Source organism: Rhinolophus sinicus, linkage group LG02 (assembly GCF_036562045.2).
Source record: "Rhinolophus sinicus isolate RSC01 linkage group LG02, ASM3656204v1, whole genome shotgun sequence".
Lineage (NCBI taxonomy): Eukaryota > Metazoa > Chordata > Mammalia > Chiroptera > Rhinolophidae > Rhinolophus > Rhinolophus sinicus.
Window position 1 is genome coordinate 185208382 of NC_133752.1, and position 23489 is coordinate 185231870.

At 39.1% G+C, this 23489-nt stretch overlaps 1 protein-coding gene across 1 annotated transcript in view; it reads left to right on the forward strand.

The window, feature by feature from the left end:
• The window catches only part of TXNRD1 (thioredoxin reductase 1), a 125167-nt gene that overhangs the window by 23314 nt on the left and 78364 nt on the right, over positions 1-23489 (forward strand). Inside the window, exon 2 of the mRNA XM_074326240.1 lies at positions 22285-22345. Coding sequence (XP_074182341.1) covers positions 22306-22345 — 40 coding nt within the window. The 5' untranslated portion in view covers positions 22285-22305. The remainder of the gene's footprint in view (positions 1-22284; positions 22346-23489) is intronic.

Genomic DNA, 23489 nt, shown 5'->3' on the forward strand with positions numbered 1-23489 from the left:
AGTGAGGTGAGAAGAATGTTTCTCAAAATGTCCTAAGACCACCTGCAGGAGAATTAATTACGTAAGTGGTGGGGATGTGTAGGGTAAAAGTTCATTTTCCTGGTCTCTCTACCCCAGACCTACTCCATCAGCCTCAGTTAGGGTATTGGGCCAGGAATCACCACTTTTGGTGCCTCAGATGATTCTGTTGCAACCAAGGTCTCTGAACTTGGCTGTGAGGTGTTTGGGTCAGAGTCAAACCACCTTTTCCTGGGCACAGGCTCCTGTCCTCAGCAGTGAGGGTGAGGCTTGGGTGGAGGTAGCTACTGCAGATCACTGAGGCTGATAAGGTGAGTCAGATGTAATAAAAGGATATTGAAACCTGTAGTGTAGAACCAAAGATCATCCTGACTGACACGCTAGGAGTCTGCAGTTAGTATTACATAATTTACTCAAAAGAAAACTTGCTTTTAGCCTGTATTAGCAAGATTATTTAAATAAGTCTTTGCACATTATTTGGATCTTCACACTTGAATGTTCACTTCTTTGTATTAATGTGTACTGAGTATTTAAAGCTTTTAAATTATTTAGTCTTTTTTATTTTAAGTATATTTTGGATTTACAGTTGGAATTCCATGAAAGAAAGTATTAATCTGTATGCCTTTTTTTTTAACCTTCATAGAATGTCATTGAATATTTCGCAAATGTTCCTTATATCCTGGTTTTTAGCTCTGAGCTTTACTTTGCTGGTAGAAGCTAGTCTTCATGTGTACAGCTGTAAATCACTATCATAAATCACTATTGGGGTGAAAAACAAACTGTTACCTATTAGAGTAACTGATAGTGCAGAGATTTTCAGCTTTCAACTTTCAGGTATGTCGAGAATGGCTTGTAAGTATGTTACCAACTTTTGATCAATATGTAAAAGTTTTTTGTCACAATTGAATGTGTGTGTGTGTAAGGTATGTATACACACGCACACACACATATGCTTTAGATATCAGTGTCTATTAGATGAAAAACTGAGTGGAGAAGGTCGTGGGAAGAGGCATAGACTGAGAAACGGCTTGTTATATACCGTGTTTCCCTGAAAATAAGACCTAGCCGGACCATCAGCTCTAATGCGTCTTTTGGAGCAAAAATTAATGTAAGACCCAGTCTTATATTATATCATATTATGTAAGACCAGGTCTTATAATAAAATAAGACCGGCTCTTATATTAGTTTTTGCTCCAAAAGACGCATTAGAGCTGATGGTCCGGCTAGGTCTTATTTTCAGGGAAACACGGAATGAGAAGAATTAAGAGGCCATAGTTGTGGGTTTGAAAACTCAAATATCTGCAGGGACAGGCAGGTAATACAAATGAGCGAAGCCGGCAGGTGGTAAACAAGAGGGAATGGTGGAGACTGGGATGAAATGAGGAAAGAATGCTCTAAAAGGGGCAACCTCTGCTTAGTTCCTCTTCCGTTTGGTGGGAAGATGAGTCTAGTGTTGCCAGACCTTCTAATTTTTCAAGAGAAACTAGAAATTCATATTTATTATTTTTGTGACTTCTTCCAGTTTGTGAATGTCAGCAATACTATTAAATAAAACAAACAGTGGGAACCAAACAAGGTATGACTGCAGGTCATTATGGCCTGGGAATATGTAGAAAAATGTCGAGTTGGCATTAAAAAAAAAAGAATGGTGCCTTTTGAATGTTTAGGGAAAGTGGCCAGGTCAGGGCAGAAAACAGTTTTGTTATGATGACTACTGTCAAAGTATGGTTTTCACAAAGTTGAAAACATGAGTTTTGTACAAAAATAAAATGAACATGGATAAAAATTTACTAAACTCGTCAATAAATGAAGGAATCAGTAAGGTCGTAAAGCTGATGTGAAGGAGAATTCAAGGAATAGAGACTTACATAAGCATGACTGCTTGTCAAAGATGCTGAATTGAATTTGCTAATAGTTACAAAATTGGTTAATGTCCTACAGGGCATAAAACTGTAACCTTTGGTATTATTGGACAGAAATGTCCAAGTTCACATGATATTTCTTTGTCTGGAAGCTAATCAAATAATAAATAACAAAGTCAGGTGTAGGTATGTTCTCTTAGAGAATTAAACGATCTTTGAGTGGGCTTGTTAAATAATGTCCCAGTGTGACATGGAAAGGACACTGTCAACCTCTTCCCTTTATTTCCAAGTTTTGGATTTTTTTTCTTAAAATTGTGGATATTACACCATAGGTATGATTATCTTGGAATTACTGTTCACTTCTTTAGTGGTGTTTTAAGCTGCTTATTCCTCTAAAATGCGCTGCCCAAATTTGACCACTTTTTTGAGTATGGGCAGCTGCAGAAAGCTTAGAGCCACTGTAAGCATATCAAAGGCCAGTAAGGACTGTTTCATTGCGTGCTTCACCACAGATTTATTTTGAAGTGGACATACTGCTCATAGTCATCACGTTTGTTTTAAGTTTGCGAAAGTAAGCTGATCTCTTGGGGCAAAAGCTGGATTTAATGTATGCACAGAGATCAAGGAAGAAGGGGGAGTAGAAAGAACTACAACTCAGTAAGCAGCTCACCGCTCCCAAGTCAAATTTGTCAGAAATATAACACGGGGCCACCCAATCCCTGTGTTGGGAGAGCAGGAAGCATGGTTTCCTTGTACCCATTTGCAGTAGGGGTCCATGGGATCTTTCTGGATGTGATTTGAGCTGCTAGACTGGTAATGCATTCCTTAGGATTGGGTCAGGCGGATCTGTCTGGGCAGAGGGGTGTCCAGGCCAAAGCAGTATGAAAGGAACACTGAACTGGGATTTGGCCCTGAATCAAGCACAGGGAACAAGCACTAAAAACTCCCATCACTAAGAGGCAGCTGAAGGTGGGGACTGGAGAGGAGGGAAGCATGAGACAGTGTGTGTGTCTGGCAGCTGAGTTTGGCGGAGGAGCGGGCTTGCTAAGGAGTATTAATTGTATTTATTAAAACAACAATAACAACAAAACAAAGCTAAATCAACTTCTCTGGCTCTGGGTGTGGGTGGAGGAAGGGACAGATTTAAAGGGAATTGTATGTGAGATGTTTTCTCTTTGCGTCGGCACAGATTAACAATCATTCATACTAGGGCCAGCCGGGTGGCTGAGGTGGTCGGAGCGCCGTGCTCCTAACACCGAGGTCGCCAGTTCGATTCCCACATGGGCCAGTGAGCTGTACCCTCTACAGCTAAGATTGTGAACAACAGCTCTCCCTGGAGCTGGGCTGCCGGGAGCTGCTGAGGGCCGCTGCAGGCTGCTGGGTGCTGCTGTGGGCTACCGTGTGCTGCCAGGAGAAGCTGGCAGCCGGCGATAACCAGTGAGAGCTGCTGTGAGCTGCTGTGAGTGGCTGACCCACGACCAGCGACCCACTACCTAAGCTGGGGTGGGGGGTGATAGAGGAGGTGGGGAGTAGTGGTGTGGGGTGGAGGGGTGGGGGCTGGGCGGTGGGGTTAGGGGGTTGGGGGGAGCTCAAGGCTCATAATACCAGCAATACCAGCATGGGCCAGGAAGCTGTGTCCTACACAACTAGACTGAGAAACAGCAGCTTGAACTGGATGGGGGTAGGGGCAGGCGGAAGAAGCGGGGAAAATCATTCATACTAGATTCTATCAACTCGGTAACTCCTGGTGAACTCTCTTTTAAAGGACCTTTGACAGATTTTGGCCTCTTTTTAAGCCTTGCTCTTTTGTATTTGGTACAGTTTTTTCCTGATCCCTGGCCTGGCCGGGTGCCCTCGCTCATCTGTTCTTGAATGTTTGGTCCCTGGCCTGGACTGCTCTTCCCTTTCCGCTCTGCTAGGCCAGCTGTCCTTACCCATCAAGACCCAGCCCAGATGAGTTTTGTGATTCTCCAAGTAGAGTGAATGTCACCCTTAGTGAGCACCTACGGCCCTTCCCATTTCTGTTATGATACAGAGTGTACTGTGTAGTATATCCTACTAGACTGAATTCCCGGGGTGTGGATGTCTTGTTCAGAATTGAATTTCCTGTGAGGGACACTGCACGGCACATAGTAGGTGCTCAGTAAATGAAGTGAGTCAAGTTATTCCCTCCTATTTGATTTTCTCTCCCACTGTTCATCAATCCAGGAACTTGTTTTTCCCTTTGGAAACTTCTCTTATCTAATTCTCTGACCCTGGAATCCTAGCAATGGGACATGTCAGGCAGGTAAAACTGCCTTTGTCATGAGGGAGAGGGAATGGTATTTCCAACATCCCACGTGGAATGTTGTAGTTCCCAGTGATTCAGTTCTTTAAAAGAGGGCAGAACCTCTAACATAGTCGTGTAAATTAGGCTGTTTACTCATTCAGCACTTATTAACCATTTTCTAGATGATAGGCATTTCTGGAGTTGTTTTCTAGAGTAATGTATAACTTCTGAACTTTTTATGAAAAATAGTAATATTTATCAAAAACTCGTTATGACCCAGGCAGTGTGCTGAGTATTTTACATGTATTGTCTCATTTAATCATTGCAACAATGAAATGGGGAAAACGAGGCATGGAGAGGGCATGTAACTAGTAAGCAGTGGCGCTGGGATTCTCGCCCCGGAAGCTGATGCTCTTAATCATTGTGCATACCGACCCACTTAGTACATTGATTAGCTGTTTCCGAACTAATGAGAATCCATATCCCTCCATCCCCCTAAGACTTGGAAAGTAAAGCATTGTGTTCTCATGAAAACAAGCAGTTGAATTAAAGGATTTTGGAGGATTGCCAGTACCTGGGAACAATGGAAAAGGAGCACATTCAGGACAGTTTAGCCTTATATTTCAGGACAAGTAGCCTAAAAATGAGTCATAGAAACCTTGAATGCAGCTAAAAATTCCCAGCTTGGGTGCTGAATGCTGAATGCTGTGGGCTCACTGACCCTGACTGCAAAGCAGAGTCACTTTTATCACTTCATGTCCACAAGTTCAGTTGTGTCCTTGGAACATAACCTTGAACTGGAAGAGCCTAATGTAAAACAACGTAGCTTCTATGGTTGGCCCATCATTACAGCTTGTATTATATTTGAGGGCTACTTATTCAGATTATGGCTCTACAAGTCACTTGAGGGGTAGTGGAAAGACGATTAGAGTCAAGAGAACAGAATTCTAGTTCCGGTTGTACCATCAACTAGCTGTGTGATCTTAGATAAGTTCCATAGCACATCTGGGCCTTGGTTTCCTCATTTGCAAAATAAAGTGAATGGATACACATTAAGTCTTTTCCAGCTCTAAAACTTTGTGGACCTGTCTCCCAGAAAAATTCAAAAAAGTCATCAAGTCTCTAAATACATAAGAAATAGAATAATATAATAAATGTCATAATAACAACAATAATAATAATATAATTCCAAATAAAAATACCTAGCATTTTATAGGATTCCACAATATGCAAGGTAATTTCACATGTATTATCTAAGACAGGGGTGTCCAAACTTTTTTCAACGGTTTTCACCAAGGGCCATATGTGATAAAATACACAAACAGCCGGACCACTCACTCGAGGTGAAGTACGTATTGCCTCACCTGGTTTATTTAAGTAAACTAAATATATTTTTGGAATTTGCTGCAGGCCAATTAACAATGGATCGTGGGCCGCAGTTGGCCCGCGGGCCACAGTTTGGACACCCCTGATCTAAGACATGCCTTTTTATCTAGTCTTGGCTGCTAGAATGCATGCCTGAATAACTACTAAGATTTTAAGATTCACGTGATTTTATGTGTGCAAGTCAGAAACTCGGGAGATTGCAGGAAAGAACTTGTTTTAAAGTAATAAATATATTAAGATCCAAAATAATGTCTTCATTGCTTTTGAAAAAGATTTGAGTAGTGGAATTCGCATAAATCCAAGTACAATTTTCTGGAACCAGTTCTCTGAAAGGAATGATCCTTAAATTTGTGTCCTTCTATGTATAAGATCTCTAGTGCAGACTTGTTTTTTATTTTATAACAAGTGCACAGATGAGGGTATGTTTTGGGATAGCTTTTAAAATTTTGTTTTATAAATTAACATACAGGTAAATTTGACCTTTTCAGTGTTAGTTTTATGAATTTTAACATATGTATACACAGTTAGGATACATAAGAGTTCCACTGCCCCCAAAACTCCCTTATGCTATCTCTCCGTGGTCACCACTCCTAACTCTGGCAACTACTTCTCTGTTCTCCATCAATAGAGTTTCGTCTTTTCAGAATGTCGTGTAGATAGAATCACACAATCTGTAACCTTTTGAGATTGGTTTCTTTCACACAGCAGAATGCCTTTGAGATTCACCCAATTTGTTGAGTGTGTCTATAGTTTATTCTATTCTATTTTATTGTATTTATTACATTGTATGAAAGTGCCTTAATGTATTTATCTTTCACTCATTGAAGCATGTTGGGATTGCCTCCATTTTTTGGTGATTATCAATAGAGGTGCTATAAACATTTGTGTACAGGTTTTTAAAAAGTTGAGATGTAACTAACATGCCATAAAATTCACCATTTAAAAATGCACATTGCAGTGTGCAACCTTCACCACTATGTAATTTTAGAACCTTTTTACTATCCCCATACCCATTAGCAGTAAATACCCACCTCTCCCTCCCCCAAACCCTGGCAATCTACTAATTTATTTTTTTTGTCTCTAGATTTGCCTGTCCTGGACAGTTCATAGAAATGGAATCATACAATATGTGGTCTTTTTGTGACTGGCTTCTTTCACTTAGCATGTTCTCAAGGTTTATCTATGCTGTAGCATGTATCAGTACTTCATTTCCTTTCATTGCTGAATAATATTCTGTTGTATGAATATACCATATTTTTTCATCAGTTGATGGACATTTGGGTTGTTTCTACTGTTTGGCTGCAATGTATAATGCTGCTATTAACATTAGTGTACCGGTTTTGTACGGGCACATTTTCTTTTCTCTTGGGTATATACTTAGGAGTAGAATTACTAGATCATGTTGTAAATATGTGTTTAACTCCCCCCCCCCCATATCTGTCCGTATCCGCCTCTCCCCCCGCCAACTCCGGTTCAAGCCGTTGTTTCTCAGTCTAGTTGTGTAGAACACAGCTCCCTGGCCCATGCTGGTGTTATGAGCCTTGCGGGTTTTATAGTGGGTATGTTATGTAATCAAAAGTAGCACCTACATTTTCTTCATGTATATGCTTTATGTTCCGAAAAGACCTATTTGTAGAAATGTTTAATGTATCTAGACCAAATCTTATATCACAGATGAAGAAATTGACATTCAGAGGGCATTATTAAGCCAAGGATATAGTTCCCATACATGTAGGTGAGAAAAATATGATTTCTTAAGTAATTTTTAAAAGGTGATGTACTAAGTAAATCTTTTAAATTTTATTCTTTCACGTGACTTTTTTAATGCTTTTATACTTCTGATTTTTAAAAAGTTCTTTAGTATTGCCTTTAAAATGATTTTCTACTCTTACTAACAGTATCAATATGAAATTTAACAAACAGGTGAAAGGAAATTGGAATTTTTCCTTCTTCCATTTGGTCCTGTTGTAGACCCTAACTATAACAGAATAATCTTTGGACTGAGTGGTCCAGTAAACCAAGACTAACCACACCCCACCCCACCCCACTCGTACACAATCAGCTTCCAGTGTCAGTACATTGAACTTCCTGCATAGTTTCTCCCATAATAAATCATTTCATAAGCCAGCCCTTGGGAGAAGAGATATTTCCTTTCAAATCTGTATTCTCAGGTTCATATAGCCATTGAATCCTGTACATGGCAAAAAATCATATTAGAATACAAGTTTGGGGAACTTCTAATCAAGGTGGTGGAGTAGGTAAATGCTGTGCTCATCTCCTCTCATGACCACCTCAAAATTACAGCTAAACTACAGAACAACCATCACTGAGAATCACCTGAGGTCTAGCTGAACAGAAGTTCTATAACTAAGACTATACAGAATAAGCCACGTGGTGACTGTTAGGAGAGGCAGAGATACGAACTGGTTGATCCCACACCCACATGTGGTGGTTAAAAATTGGGAGGGATATCTCAGCTGCAGAGGTCCCCTCTGAGACGTTCAAGGTCCCAGCCCCATACCAGGCTCCCCAGCCCAAGGTTCCTGTGCCGGGAAGAGAAGTCCCCATAACTTCTGGTTGTGAAAAACAGCAGAGATTGTGGCTGAGTGAGTTGGTGGGCTGCTGGAGTCCCAGGCTATCCTCTTAAAAGCCTGTGCATGGACTTACTCACTGACTCACTCACTCACTCTGAGCTCCAGTGCTGGGGAAGAATTGAATTGTCTGGCCTCAGGGCGAGGACTGAAGGGGCAGCTTTCTCCCAGACTGAAGTGCTGGCAGAAGTCATTGTTCCTTTGTTGAGCCCTCTCCCAACCCAGCCTGCAGACACAGGCAGGCACCATACCTGAGTCTCCATCAACCTGGGTTACACCATTCACCCCATTCTAGTGATTCCCCATGACCCTGCCTGACCCAACTTAGGGGTCCACCTAAACCATCTCCAGTGGCTTTTCCATACAAACAGCCTGTCTTGGCTCATGTTGTGGACTTTCCTGAAATCTCTCAACGGTTCACAAACCCCAAATAAGTAGCATCTGGCCTCGGTATGCCCTATACTTCTTACTAAGCAGCCCCAAGCCTGGCACCAGATGCATCCAGCCTCAGTTTGCAGCGTGGCCTCTCCCAGGCACCTCCACACCCAACACAAGTGGTAGTCATCTGCAGATCACTTTGTAGTTCATACCAAATGGCCCCGGGCAGGGTACAGGCAGTGGCTGACCTTGGTCTGCACCAGAGCTACCCCCAAGAGGCCCCAGAACCAATACCCTGGTGTCCAGCTTCAGACCACACCAGAGCACCACCCAACCACCTCCACGAATGACACACCCAAAAGGCAGACTCGGCAGGTACTCGAGCCCCACTAAAGGGAGTCCTGCTCCATAAGGTCAGCCCTGTGCAACAGCTCCTCCACTGTAGTCATGGCCAGTTCTCATGACCAATCTGCCTGAGGGTCATTCCCTCCCATTGACGTGCCAACAGAAATCAAGGCTCAACTACAACAGGAGGACGCACATACCTACACACGGGACACGCCTGCAGCACCTGGCTCAGGTGACCAGGGAGACAGCACCACTGGGCCCCCAGGACACCTACAGTGTAAGGCCACACTGCCAAGACTGGGAGATATAGCAGCTCTGCCTAAAACATGAAAACAAACAGGGAGGCAGCCAAAATGAGACAAAGAAACATGTCCAAATGAAAGAACAGAGCAAAACTCCAGAAAAAGACCTAAACAAAATGGAGACAGACAATCTACCAGGTGCAGAGTTTAAAACACCGATTATAAGGATGCTCAGTGATCTCAGTGAGAACCTCAACAAACAGGAAACAAAAAATAGAGATAGAAAACATAAAAAGCACCAGTTAGAAGTGAAGAATACAATAACTAAAATAAAGAATACTTTGGAGGGAATCAACTGTAGATTAGATGAAGCTGAGGATTGAATCAGCAATTTGGACCATAAGGTAGCAGAAAACACACATTCAGAACTGCAAAAAAGAAAAAAAGAAAAAAGAAAAAATGAGGATAGTTTAAGGGGACTCTGCGATAACATCAAGCATACCAACATTCGCCTTATAGGGATACCAGAGGAGAAGAGAGAGAGCAAGGAATTGAAAACCTATTTGAAGAAATAATGACAGAAAACTTTCCTAACCTGGTGAAGGAAATAAAAACAGAAGTCTAGAAAGTTCAAAGAATCCCAAACAAGATGAACCCAAACGGACCCACACCAAGACACATCATAATTAAAAATGCCAAAGGTTAAAGACAAAGACAGAATCTTAAAAGCAGCAAGAGAAAAGCAGTTAGTTACCTACTAGGGAGCTCCCATAAGACTGGCAGCAGGTTTCTCAACAGAAACTTTGCAGGCCAGAAGGGAGTGACACAAAATACTCAAAGTGATGAAAAGCAAGAACCTACAAGCAGTTACTCTACTCACCAAAGCTATCATTTAAAAATCAAAGGAGAGATAAAGAGCTTCCCAGACAAGAGAAAGCTAAAGGTATTTATCACCACCAAACCAGTATTACAAGAAATGTTAAAGGGACGTCTTTAAGAACAAGAATAAGAAAAGATAAAACATATATAAATAATAAAATGGCAGTAACTACACATCTATCAACAATTACTTTAAGTGTAAATTGATTAAATGCTCCAAGTGAAAGACATTGGGTGGCTGAGTGGGTAAGAAAACAAGACCCTTACATATGCTGCCTACAAGAGACTGATTTCAGATCGAAAGACACAGACTGAAGGTAAAGGAATGGAAAAAGGTATTTCATGAAAATGGAAATGAAAAACAAAGTTGGGGTAGTAATACTTATACCACACAAAATAGACTTTAAAACAAAGGCTATAACAAGAGACAAAGAAGGATCCAGTAATTCCACCTCTTTGTATATATCCGAAGAAACCCAAAACACTAATTTGAAAAGACATATGCACTGCCCATATGTTCATAGCAGCATTATTTACAATACCCAGATATGGAAGCAACCTAAGTGTCCATCAATGGATGAATGGATAAAGAAGTGGTACATAGTATATACAATGGAATATTAGCCATAAAAAGGAATGAAATCTTGCCATCTGAAGCAACATGGATGAACCTAGAGGGTATTATGCTAAGTGAAATGTCAGACTGAAAAAGACAAATACCATGTGATTTCACTTATATGTGGAATCTAAAAAACAAAGTAAGCGAACAAGCAAAATGGAAACAAACTCATAGATGCAGAGAACATTTTGATGGGGTTGGGGGATGGGTAAAAAAGAGAAATGGATTAAGAAGAACAAATTGGTAGTTACAAAATAGTCATGGGGATATAAATAAAGTACAGCATAGGTAATATAGTCAATAACATTGTAATAACGATATGGTGTCAGATGAGATTTATCAGGATGATTGCTCTGTAAATTATATAAATGTCTAATTACTATGTTGTACACCTGAAACTAATATAACATGTCAATTGTAATTGAAAAATAAAAAAATTATATAAAAAAAAACACAACTGTGGAGTGAGGCAAGTGCGAAATTCCTTCTAGACTAGGACCTGCTATATAATCCAGGTTTAATTTTAACCTTCTAATGAGCCTCCTTTGAAGGAGATGCAAGAAGAACTATAACCAGGATGTTGTAGCCCTTCTGTAACAGCTTGCTTTGAAAATAGTAAGTACTTCACATGACAAGTTCTTTTTAAGAACTGAAACCCCCTTTTAAGGTTAAAAAAAAACATCCTAATGTTTTATTTCAGTTTGGTGAATAGTCCTGAATATTAAGATATTTATTATATTCAGCTTCAGAGCGTCATCCTCATGTTCCTTAAGGAATCTTTAGTCTTTCTTCCTTGCGTTTTATTTACCAGAGTGTCTCACACCCTGCAGACTTTAAAAAGTACATATAATTATCTTGTCTTCTTCACTTTACAGATCATGTCATGCTTCCCCACTTAAGCTTCCCCACTCTTAGGTATTTTTATGGAAAAACTTTTTATTTGATGGAGTCTTATTAGACCCGAGTGTAATAATAATTCTGTGTCTGTTCTGTGTTGAATAAAATACTATTACGATTATTGTTAAAAGAAATCCTACGTGGCAGTGCTTTTGCAAAACCCTTTGTACTTGAGTTGAATAATAAGTATTGTTAAGAACTATGGGATGTGCAGAAATCCTTGATTTCTTCTGACCTTTTGCAGTCCAGATGCTTTTAACCCCAGGCAACATAATAAAAACATGCACGTGACAAACCAGGAAGTGAAGACAGCAGGCGGAGTGGAGTGTTATAAAATTTTCATAGGTACATTTGAAGTGATCATGTTGCTTATTAAAGGTAAAAATTCAAGTTCTGGCAAGTGGCAGTTTCAGTGAGTGTTTAATCTTTCCATTTTTCTTTCTTTTGCTGGGCTCCTCTTTGTTTTCCCCCTTGTTGTCCTGCTTTGAAGTTCTTAAGTTACTTCTCTCACCCTTGGAGAACCTTGACCTGGTACTTTGAAAAGTCTAATCAGTCAAGTCTAATAATCTTCTGCTGATTTTTTATTAGTTCTCGTGACCGCAATATAGAAACACAGGCCTTTGTAGCCTCATGTAATATGTAAGGATCAAAAAAGGAAAGAACGTTGATGAATCTATTCCTTAGTAGGAGTCAATCTACATCATCTTTTCTTTCTTTTTGTTGCATTTTGTTTTAAGTAGCATGGAATTAGAACGCACAAAAACAACGACAACAACAAAAAAACCCATTTTCTTTTTTTTCTTTTTAAGAGAGGGCCAGACTGAAAGACTACTCTTTCCAGTTAGTTTTGGGGGCTTACAAGAGAAGCCAACTTGTGTTAACTTTATTTAGTTTTAAGAGAATAATTTTTTTTTTGAAATCCTAGATAAAAGTTTTAGCTCCCATGGCAACCCTACATTTCACATATTGTATCTTTCAAACTTTTCAAAATATCAAGGTTGGTGGTTTCCAGGTGGTTTTGGTTTCAAGACTCCTTTACTCTTAAACATTATTAAGGACCCCAACAGTGAGAAAGGGAAAGAATATTTTATTATTATGAAAATAGTTTTGTCTCATGGACCTCGAAAGTTTTGCGTACCACATTTTGAACGCCACTGGTCTAGGAAACTGTGTTTAGAGATGTTTATGTTGCATTAGAGAAGTCTTTGGGATTCTGCCTGAACAAAGAAAATCAAGAAATCAGTCCCAGAGATTCCTCATTAGCTACAGATTGAGGTACCCAGGTTTGGCTGACTTACAACTTCCTGAGTTTTTCAAACGCAAACCAGCCTCCATGCAGGAACATGACTGACAGAGATGGAATGAAGATGAAGGAGCCAAACTTCTCCCACAGATCTGAACAGGAATATGTTATTATGGGCCCAATAGAAAAGAATCTGAAAGCTACGACCTCAGCAAATTAGCAATTCACCCAGTCAACAGAAAACTGGAAAGAATAATATGATGAATACCCATAATCCCTCGATTCACATCTTGCTACATTTGTTTTATTTTCCTTTCTTATATCTCGTTTCTCTCTCAATCTCCCCCTGCCCCTGCCAACACACACTGTTTTACTGAACCATTTGAAATAAATTGCAGACATCATGACTTTCACCCATAAATACTTCAGTATGTGTATCCTAAGAATAAGGATTTTGCTACATAAACCCTATGGACTTAATGTTGATAAAATAATATCATACAATATAATAAGTTCATATTAAAATTTACTTAATGAGCTCTCAAATGTTTTTGGATCCAAGATCTAACTGAGGATTATGTGTTGCAATTTGTGGCCAGTTATAATATTTTGCAAAAAAAAAAGGCTTTTTCTTATGTTTGAGAAATACAAGAAAGAAAAAGCCATGTATAATCTTACCACGACATAACTTATAGGTCATTTTACATACCCCTTTTTAGGACCCCTATATGCAGAGTTTCATACATAATTGTAAAACTATGGTGCACAGGATTTGGTATTCTGTTTCTTTTCAATTAACATTATGTTAATGATACTTCCATATCGCTTTGAACCTTGAATAGTATGCAGCCATTAAAATTACTGAAAAACAAGAGAGCTACTATAATTTCGCCTTTCCCCCAGTGTTGGACATCTATTGCTTCCAATTTGTTACTATAAGCACTGATGTTGTAATGAAACTGTTGGTAAAAGTCATATAAAAAGAGGGGATTGAGGATTGGGACTCGAAAGGGGTGAAGCAGGCTGGGGAGCAGGGATAGAATCTGTTTGCAATTTAGCCTTTGGAGGGAGAAAGGCCGCTGAAACAAGATATAATTATGTTTCTGTCCCTAGAAAGGTGATGGAAAGGTAGTGAGTGGAGAGTGTTGATAGGCCAGTGGCCTATTTTATCCCGTTGGGTTTTACAGGAAGTTAACATGGTTAATCCTAAAGCTATAGAACTCACCTTGAAAAGGGATTTGGAAATTTCCCCTTTAGGTGATGCTAATTATATTAAGAAAAACCACTGAAAGGTTTTTCTGTGAGAAGACTAAGAGGTGGGGGTCATTTTTGTCAATACAATGTTTTCATTATTTTAGATTTTTTTTAAAGGTAAATTCCCACAAATGAGCTCTGGGTTAAAGGTGTGGCCACTTCAGTGGTTCTTGATCCATCCTTCAAACTGTTTTCTGAAGGAATAGTATTAGTTTACATTACACTCCCCTTATGTCTGTGGATTTATCTCAATGTACATTTACCATCACTGGGAGTTTTCATTTTTAATAGATAAGAAATCACACTTCATTGCTTTAATCTGCATTTCTGATTATGAAATGAAAGTAAAATAAATCAGTCTTTTTATTCTAGGTTTACTATTTTCTTTCTACTGATTTGGCTGTTCCTCTTTATTCATTTTATTGTTTGTGGTCCTGCTGTGTTCTAACCAATTTGCTTGAGTTCTTTTTGTTGTTTTGTTCTATGTAAAAACTTTCCCTAGGCTGCTCTTTTGCCTTAAAAATTATTATTATTATTTTGCAGAACAGTTTGTTGCTGTTTTCCTTTGTATTTACTTCTAAGTTTAGGAAGTTATTGCCTCAGTAGATTTTGGAAAAGATTCCATTTAACATGTTTTGTTATATAGTAAGAGATAAATGAAAAACTTTTTCAAATCATCAAGCCATCAATACCATACTATTTTAAAATATATTTTCTTTATTGCTTTGTGATACCCTTTTATCAGTAATTATTTTATATTTGTCTATTTCTGAGCTATCCAATCTTTTTTATTGATGTCTGTGTTTATTTTTGACAGTGTAACTATGGAGCATATTTTATTTTTACCCTTTAGTTTGAGTTTTTACCAGTGGACAGTAGGTTCTTCATGGATCCAACTATTAGTCATTGATCTTAGACAGAAAAGTTGGGGCAAAATAGAAGAAACTCATAATTACAGTTTTACCTGAATTTTTCTGATCACCTGGTTCTGTGCACCATTTACTTAATATATTTCTCTGAATGCTGCTTCAAATTTTACTTCAAAATTGAGGCGGGAAATTTAAAAACAAATGATAAACAAACAAAATTGTATTTGCTTGTTATGTTAGAGGCAGAATTTAAGGAAAAATTCTTCTGATCATTTTGATTAGTTGGGCAATCCCTTATTATTTATTATCCATTTATCTATAGCTATCTATCATCTATCTGTCTATCTGTCTATCTTAATCTGTTTTTCAGTGAACAGTCTCTTCCCAGTCAGATTGCAACTCTTTTTAATCAGAGAAGATATTCCTTTCCTTGTAATAAATACTATGTTTTGCGTATTGACAAATATCTGAGCTTAATAGGTGGGTGGTGCCCTTAGCATAGATGTTGTGTAAGGCATTGTCACCTTCTTTTAGAGTTAGTCATCCTGTGAAGTTAAAGGAGTCAGTAAAGCATAATGAAATCAGGAAGCTTGTGTGGCAACCCTGACTCTGACACCAGTTTACTTATCTGGACCTTAGTTTCCTCATCAGTAGAATGAATAAGTTGGCCTGGTGATCCCAAGTGTCTTCCCCATGCGGACATTCTGTGACTTTCTTTCCATGAACTGTTACCACTAAGAATCCGGTTGCTGTCTAAAATAATCAAAATGGAAAAGAGAAAATGAAAGCCAGAGTTTAATTTTAAAATTTGGAAGTGTCACTGGTGGGGCTGTCGTCATGAGTCACATTCTTAGTCCAACAGTTCTTACTTAGGAGTGTGCATTAGAATTACCATGAGCATTTACAACGTATGCATATATGCGTTGCACATATAGGAGGATAGCTAGAATAAAAAAGAGAAGTGTGGGCAAGGATATGGAGAAATTGGGACCCTAATACACTGCCGGTGGTAATGTAAAATGGTGTCACTGCTTTGGAAAAGAGTGGTGGTTCCTCAAAAGATTTAATTTGACCCAATAAGTCTACTCCCAGCTCTTTACTCAAAAGACTTAAAAACAGGTGTTCAGACAAAAACCTGTACATGAATGTTCATAGCAGCTCTAGTCACAACAGCCAAAAAGTGGAAACAACCCAAAGGTCTATCAACTGATGAATAGATAAATAAAACATGGTTTATCTATGCAGTGGAATATTACATGGCAATAAAAAGAAATGACTCAGTTATACGTGCTGTAGCATGGATGAACTTTGAAAATATTACACTAAATGAAAGCCAATCACAAAAGACTACATATTGTATGAGTCCAGAAAATAGATTAGTGGTTGCCTAGTGATGGGAGGGTGGGGCTTGGGGGGAAATGGGGAGTGACTTCTAATAAGTACAGTGTTTCTTTAGGGGGGTAATAAAAATGTTCTAAAATTGGTTGTGATGATGGTCGCACAAACTCTGTGAATATACTAAATCCACTGAATTGTATACTTTCAATTGCTAAATTCTATGGTATGTGAATCATATGTCAATAAAGTTGTTCTTCAAAAAAGTGTGGGTTCTTAGGGTGGCCGGTTAGCTCAGTTGGTTAGAGTGCGGTGCTCTTAACAGCAAGGTTGCCGGTTCGATCCCCACATGGGCCACTCTGAACTGCGCCCTCTACAACTAACTTGAAACAACTACTTGACTTGGAGCTGATGGGTCCTGGAAAAACACACTTAAAATAAATAAAAGTTAAAAAAAAAAAGTGTGGGTTCTAGAGAATTTTAACCTAGATTTGAATCCTAGCTCCATCACTTACTGAAAACTGTGCAACCTTGGGGGAATTTGCTTATCTCTCTTAGTCGGTTTCCTTATTTGTGCTATAGGGATGATGGTAGCAGTCCCTACCTAATGGTATCCTTGTAAGGATTAAATGAGATGGTGCATACAAACATAAACTCCCTGTCTAGTTCTGAGTAAGCGTGATTATTAGCTATGAAGATGATGAGGAGATTTGAAGGAGAACGGGTAGGTGTTCGATACGCAGAAATAAGAGGAAATCACGTATAAAGCCAGTAATAAGATTGAGCTGGGTTTGTTTGTGGGCCCTGAAGAGGATAGCTAGTTTAAAACATTTACAAGCCAGAGGTAGCAATCTCCCGGTGGTTTTGGCTGGTGATCAAACCCAGGATGACTGTGCTGTCATGTGGAGTTACATGCCACTATGCTGGATCATGTTTGTCATGGTGCCCGACTGGGCCACAGCAAAATCCTAGGGTGGAAACAGAGAATCTGAGGAAAGTTTTTATTTTTATTTTTAAAATCTTACTGTGTCTGGCCTGAAGATCCCATGTCTGCTTATCTAGGAGTTAGTTGGAGAAAAAAGAGGAAGCTTTGGTTTGAGTTGTCTACTCCTGTTTCTCTGAGCTGGGCTGTGTAAGAAGGGGGCATAGCGTCTGGTCTTCGGCTTCTCTGCATTTACACCATGGTGGGGAGGGGAGTGGGCATGGGGTAAAATGTGGTTCTTGATGTCCAGGACCTGTTATGTATTCTCCTACTTCTAGGGATAGTTTAGACTGTCATTTGTCAGGATCCCCTGAGAACCAATCTTGAGTATGACAAAAATGAGTTGGGAATATTGAGTGAGTTGCCCAAAGTCTCCAGTCAGGTGACAGACTGAATGTATCATCCGTGTGAGAGTCCTTCCTCAGAGTCTTTCTTCTGGCCCTTGAAGCTAAAATGGTGAGGCTTTTAGAGTGAGCCTAATATTAGAAATGCATCATCCTGTTTTCCCTCCTGATAATTGCCATCTTGGCTTCCATTACTTCTAGCTAAGGATCACCTCCCTAGTCACACTTTGCCAGAAAACCCAGCTGCTGGTGTGAGTGGCCCCTCAGGAGCCACCAGCGAGGCCATCGGAGACCCCAGAGCCCGGCTGCAGGCCTGTGTGGACAGCCACCCTGTGGTCATCTTCAGTAAGTCCACGTGTGAGCGCTGTGCTGAGGTAAGGTTGTAACCTCCAGGGGCTGTCACAAATTGTTGAATTATAGAAATTTGACTGGCTTTTGAGCTCAGGTGTAGACAACAGGATTTCATGTTTAGTAAGGGGTGTGTATAAATGTAACTTGCTTCAGAGTACTTGGGGAGTGTTGATTTGAAAACAATATACTTGAGTCATCTTTTTTCTGAGCTTCTGTAAAGTACTAGGTGTTTTCAGGCAGTCAGGGTCAGGGTCAGGGAAAGTTAGGGTGGGGAGTTACCAAACCAGGTGATTTGCTGCTCTTGTAGGCATGTCTATAGGGAATACGTCCCAAGGAGCTCTTACTTAGGGGACTCCTGAATTTTGATAAGTATCTCTTTATGCTCTTGTCTATTATGGGGAAAATGACTTCACAAAGAATAAACTGTGCTTTCTGCTTGGTTCTTAATCTTAGATAATCAGAAAGAAAAGCTCAGTGATCATAGCCACGGGGAGGGTTGTTTTAATCCACCTTGATTTCACCACAGGATAAAGGTGAAAACTGAAAGACAAACCTGTTCTAGTGCTTTTTAGGAAGGTTGAGGGCATTTAAAGGTCACTGAAGTTTAGCTTTAAATTATACTCAGGGGAGCTCTAGCACTGGACACAGGGGGCTCTTAGGTAAACCCAACTGGCCATGTGTCCAGGCTCACCTGTACGGTAATTTATTAAGTTGTTTTCTCTCAGCTTGTCTATCTCTTGACTGAACTTTCCAGCTCTCAGGGAGGTTTAATTTGGAAGCCTCTTTATTCTGGAAGCTTTACAAAGAGACAGCCTTTTTTGATTCTCTTTCTCTCTTTCTCTCCTGTTTTTCCAAATAAGAAAAAAAGGGGGAAACACTTAAAATTGGCAGAACCTTTCATCTGTTTCTCACGTTTCTCACTGAACACAGGCTGCATCTTTGCCACCTGAGGCTTCACCCCTGACGATGCCATGGAGCTGCCTTTTGTGTCGGAGGTCATATTAGGAGTAGGGTGGCAAAGAGGTAGGAGACACAGTGCCATCCCTTAGGGGGTTTAGTCAAACCGAGAAGGCGGAACAGAGGCTTAAAAAGAAAAAGGATCTAAGATACCCCATACTAAATTCTAAAAGATTAGTATAGGCAGTAAGTGTTAGAGAATTTAGAAGAGGGCTGGGTTCAGCAATCTGAATACAATTCCTGGCTTCTGGGGGCTAAATTATTTAGCTGTGGTGATCTTGTCTGCTTTTGAGGCTCCTTTCCCTTGTTTCTTTAATCTTTAAAAGGAATAGCTTGGACTTGATTGGTTATTGAGATTCCTTGTAGCTCTGATGTGGTTGTCTAATGTTATCTGCTACCAAAAATGTTTAAGAGCGGGGACTCTGAAGTCAGAGTTTGGGTCTTGGTTCTGTGACTTACTAGCCATGTGACCTTGGTTAAGTTATTGACCTGCTGTGCCTCAGTTTCCTCATTTGTAAAATGTGCATACTAATAGTACCTGTCTCACAAGTTTGTTATGAGGAGTCTTGGATGGTGATCTTCCTTCCATCGGTTGGATGGCAATCAACAAATATCTGACTCTATTCCAAGAACAATCAATCCTATAAAAGAGTGGTTAATCTTTCTAGTCTAGCCTCTTCCTTCAAAGCTCTATACTCATGGTGGTAGGGTAGAAGGAACATGGAGAGTTAAAACATCTCAGTTCTCATTCTGTAAATCTCAGTTTACTCAACAAAGTAAGGATGACAATGCCACCTTTTCTACTACTATATTATTTGTTAAATACACAACTTTATTATGAGGCCCAAATGATTTCAAATCTATGGAAAAGCGTTTGGAAGCCTACAGTACACGTTAATATTAATAATAGCTACCATTTGAATGCCTGCTATGTGCCAGGCACGATTTGGTCACTGTATTTATATTTTAAAACACTTTTAAAGAAAGGACAACTCCAGTTTCGACTGTTCTAGTTCTGCGATGAGGGGTTGGGCTAGTGCGGTCAGGGTTGCTACTAGCAGTGGGCAGTTAGGTTTCCTGTTTCTTGCAATTGCAGATTTTTTTGACCTGTCATTACGCTTGTCCTTACGATCTTATCCCTGAATTCTACTAACTTCTTCATTTCTCAGCTCTCCTCCCTGTGTCTGAAAGGGCCTTTTTCTTTTTCTGTTTATTAAATGTACTCTGGGAAAGATCAACTTTGCGTATAAAACTTGTGTCAGGTATTTGCATACTTATTAAAATAAAAAGTTATTCTGGCAACTTTATTTAATGTCTGTCATCTGAATAATTACTGGATACGCCAAATCTTCTCGACAAACATCTTCTGGCTTCATCTTGATAAATAGCAGTTCCTTAGCTTTTCCAAATACATAATATAAAAGCTGTTTTCAGATTTGTGCCAATTGGCATGGAAATTAATTTTCAGTATCTTTGGCCATGAAAGACGGTTAGCTGCCTCTCCTGGTAAAAAACAGGGATTTTCTTCTGTGGGGGTATAACTTATATACTTGGCTATTCACATTCGTGGTTTTTGTTTTTTTTAAATTACCATTAAGTAGAATTTCCCTAGGTTATTTCCTTCAGTTTGGATTTTTATCATCTCGTTTACCTATTGTGACGTGAGTAAATGAGAATGGAGACACTTCATTCATACTTGGTCTGATTAATTTATATTTCTCTTGGATGAGTAATATAATTTGCATTGATCAAGTTGGGAAATGCCCACAAAGAATTAACTTCTACATGAATTTAGTTTCCTGCTTGTTGCATAACACGTTACCCTGTGTGCTTTGAAATGTAAAGAGTGGGTTTAAAGTGCAAAGATAAACCCTCCCTACCTTTTCAGAAAATGTGGTATTTGTTTCTTATAGATATTTCAGTGGGAAGTCAGAAGCATGCAGTTGGAATTAGCAAATGATGTCTCATTACTGCTTATCTATTGCTTGATATCCAGATCCACTGCCATTTCTCAATAATGTGTCTATTTTACAGGCCAAGTTTACCATCCTCTACTTCTCTCAATAAGAATACTCTAGAAACTAGCACTTCTGCTGTTCAATGCAGATCTTTAATCTTGTACTGTGGAACAATGCTAAAGTTTAATCAGAGTTGAAATAACCTGCAAAATAGTTTCTTGAGTGGGGTCATGTGGGGTCAATGTATGCTCTGGCATCTAGAGAGGATATTTTACATTCACATATCAAATTTTGGTAATTACTTTTCAGAGCTTCTTTTAGGACTTACTTTCTAAATCTGGCAAACTTATTTCTTTATTTTGATAACACACTGTAAATGGTTTATTTTTAAAACAAAGTGGCTAAGGAAATCTTACATGTCCGTGATTTTATATGTGTGTGAACTTTTTTAGTTTTAGAAAATGAGCTTTGGAATATGGGTTGACTTTTATCCAGGTGGTCTCCCAGCTACAACTTTCCTGCCCTATCCTTAAAATCACTCTACTTACCCCATCATTCTTCAAAAGGATTCGTATCTTTTTAAATATATGTTGGCAGGGGGAGCTGAATTCAGACTGGGGCATAGGTGCTGTCCAAAGGAGTATATGAGGAAGGCCACTGTGGTGTGAATGAATTTATTCTCTCATTTCTGTAGAAATGTTATATTTGGTCCTGCACTGATAATAGAAATCTTCCATTGTACTGTACAGTGGGAAGCCTACTATTTTAGCAGTTAAATTAGAATGGGATAAGAATATATTCCTTTGATGATTTCTGTGAACTCCAGGCTAGTCTGGCCTTTTTCATTTTATTGTATAAACTGAAGGAATGTGGCTTTAAACTTTCCCAAAGTATTAATGACAGGCTGTTTGTGAATTGTATGTAAATGTCACTTTAAAGTCTCTTTTACCAGTAATTTAAATGTTGTTTCAGTAGTATAAATTTGGCAAAAGTAATTCTTATCCGTCAAGTAAAATTTTGTTTTTTTACTGGTATAATTTGTATAATCTTGAGCATATGACTTTTGTAAATGACTTGTTGGTTAAAGGTTACTGGGCCAAAAAATAAGTAATACTTTGATTATTGTAGGATATGTTTTTTTCTCAGGGTTGCCTCATAATGTTTTGGAAAGCTTAAGTATTCCAGTGGCTTTTAAAACATGGTTAGTATTAAACCCATTTTATAGAGGAGTTGACTGAGTCACTAAACGTGTGAAATGTATTTTATAAAGCCATACAGGTGAATCATTGAAAATAGAGTACAGTCAAGAGACTTCAAATAAACTTTTAAATGGCATTACTATCAACAGAGAGAATCTTGTGGGTTATGTAAAAATGAACTGGAAAGTTTCCAAAGGAGGAGGCTGATTGAGGAGGAAAGTAACAAAGCTGGGTAAGAGAGTCTTCTGTTGTTCATTACCATTGGTTTTTGACATTCTCCCCTTGTTTTTCAAATTCTTCCAGGTAAAGAAGTTATTTAATTCAATGCGTGTTCCTTATCTTTTGCTCGAACTTGATCAGGCAGGTAAGATTCTGTTTAATATGTGAATTATATCTGCTGACCTGAGCACATTTAATGTATTCTGTCTGGCTTTTATTTTTCTTCCTTGAGGTTTTCATTGTTTAGTGAGTTCTTACCAGTTGATTTTTCTTTAGACCATTTAGATGGGGCATTCCCCTAGGATGAATCATATTTACCCTTAGTCTTTACCTAGTTCATAGCCTTGGTATTACTCTGAGTTTCCTGTTGTTGAAATCATTGTGACTATTAACTTTAAGTCTAGTTATAGGTACAATATTTGCTGGTTTTATGGTAACTTCATTATTTTTGCAAATTTGTCTCCTGTCTGGCAAGCCATACCGAATAGTACTTGAATAAAATATAAATTTGAGATGCACTCAGAAATTGTGGCAAAGACATATAAAGACCAACAGGGATAAAGAGTCATAAAAGCAGCCATTGGGGAATAGTTGCATGTGGCTGAAATCCCAGGGAAAGGTTGGTGGAGTAAAACAGAAAGCCTCTTCCGAGGACCACGGTGCTCATGTGTTTTATTCATAGGTCTAAGTCCCAAAGACTCATCCATCAAACATTGCAGGAATCTGGTCAATTGCTCAGCATCATCGTTTCTATCGGAAAAGTAGGCCCCTCCAGGTCAGGAAGCATAGGTACCCTTCATGCCTAGTGGCTTGGAGAAGTAGAGTCCTGGGCAGTTATAGTCTCAGTCCAGTCTGCAAAGGAATCAAACAACAGAGAAGAGACTCAGCTAGAGATGTTAACTGGGATAGAAAACTCATTTCTTGGATCAGGAGGAAGTTGGTAGTTGTAGGGCAGGAAACTGTTATTTGATGCTTCTAAAGACAGATTCCCTAACACAGAGAGAATCAGATAGTAGCTGCTACTCACTGAATGCCTGCTGTTTCATAGGGATTATGCTGGGTTTATAGAAAGTCATTAATCCTTACAAGAACTCTGCAAGGAAGATATTATTTACATTTCATAGATGAGGAAATTGAGTCCCAGAGAAGTCAAATAACTTCACTAAAGTCATATAAGTAGTGGATCTATAATTTGGACACAGGCCTGTCTAATTCCAAAGTCTGTGTGTTTTTTTCTATAATACCACATTGTCTGCTTACCCTAGGATGACCTTTCTATTCCTCCATCA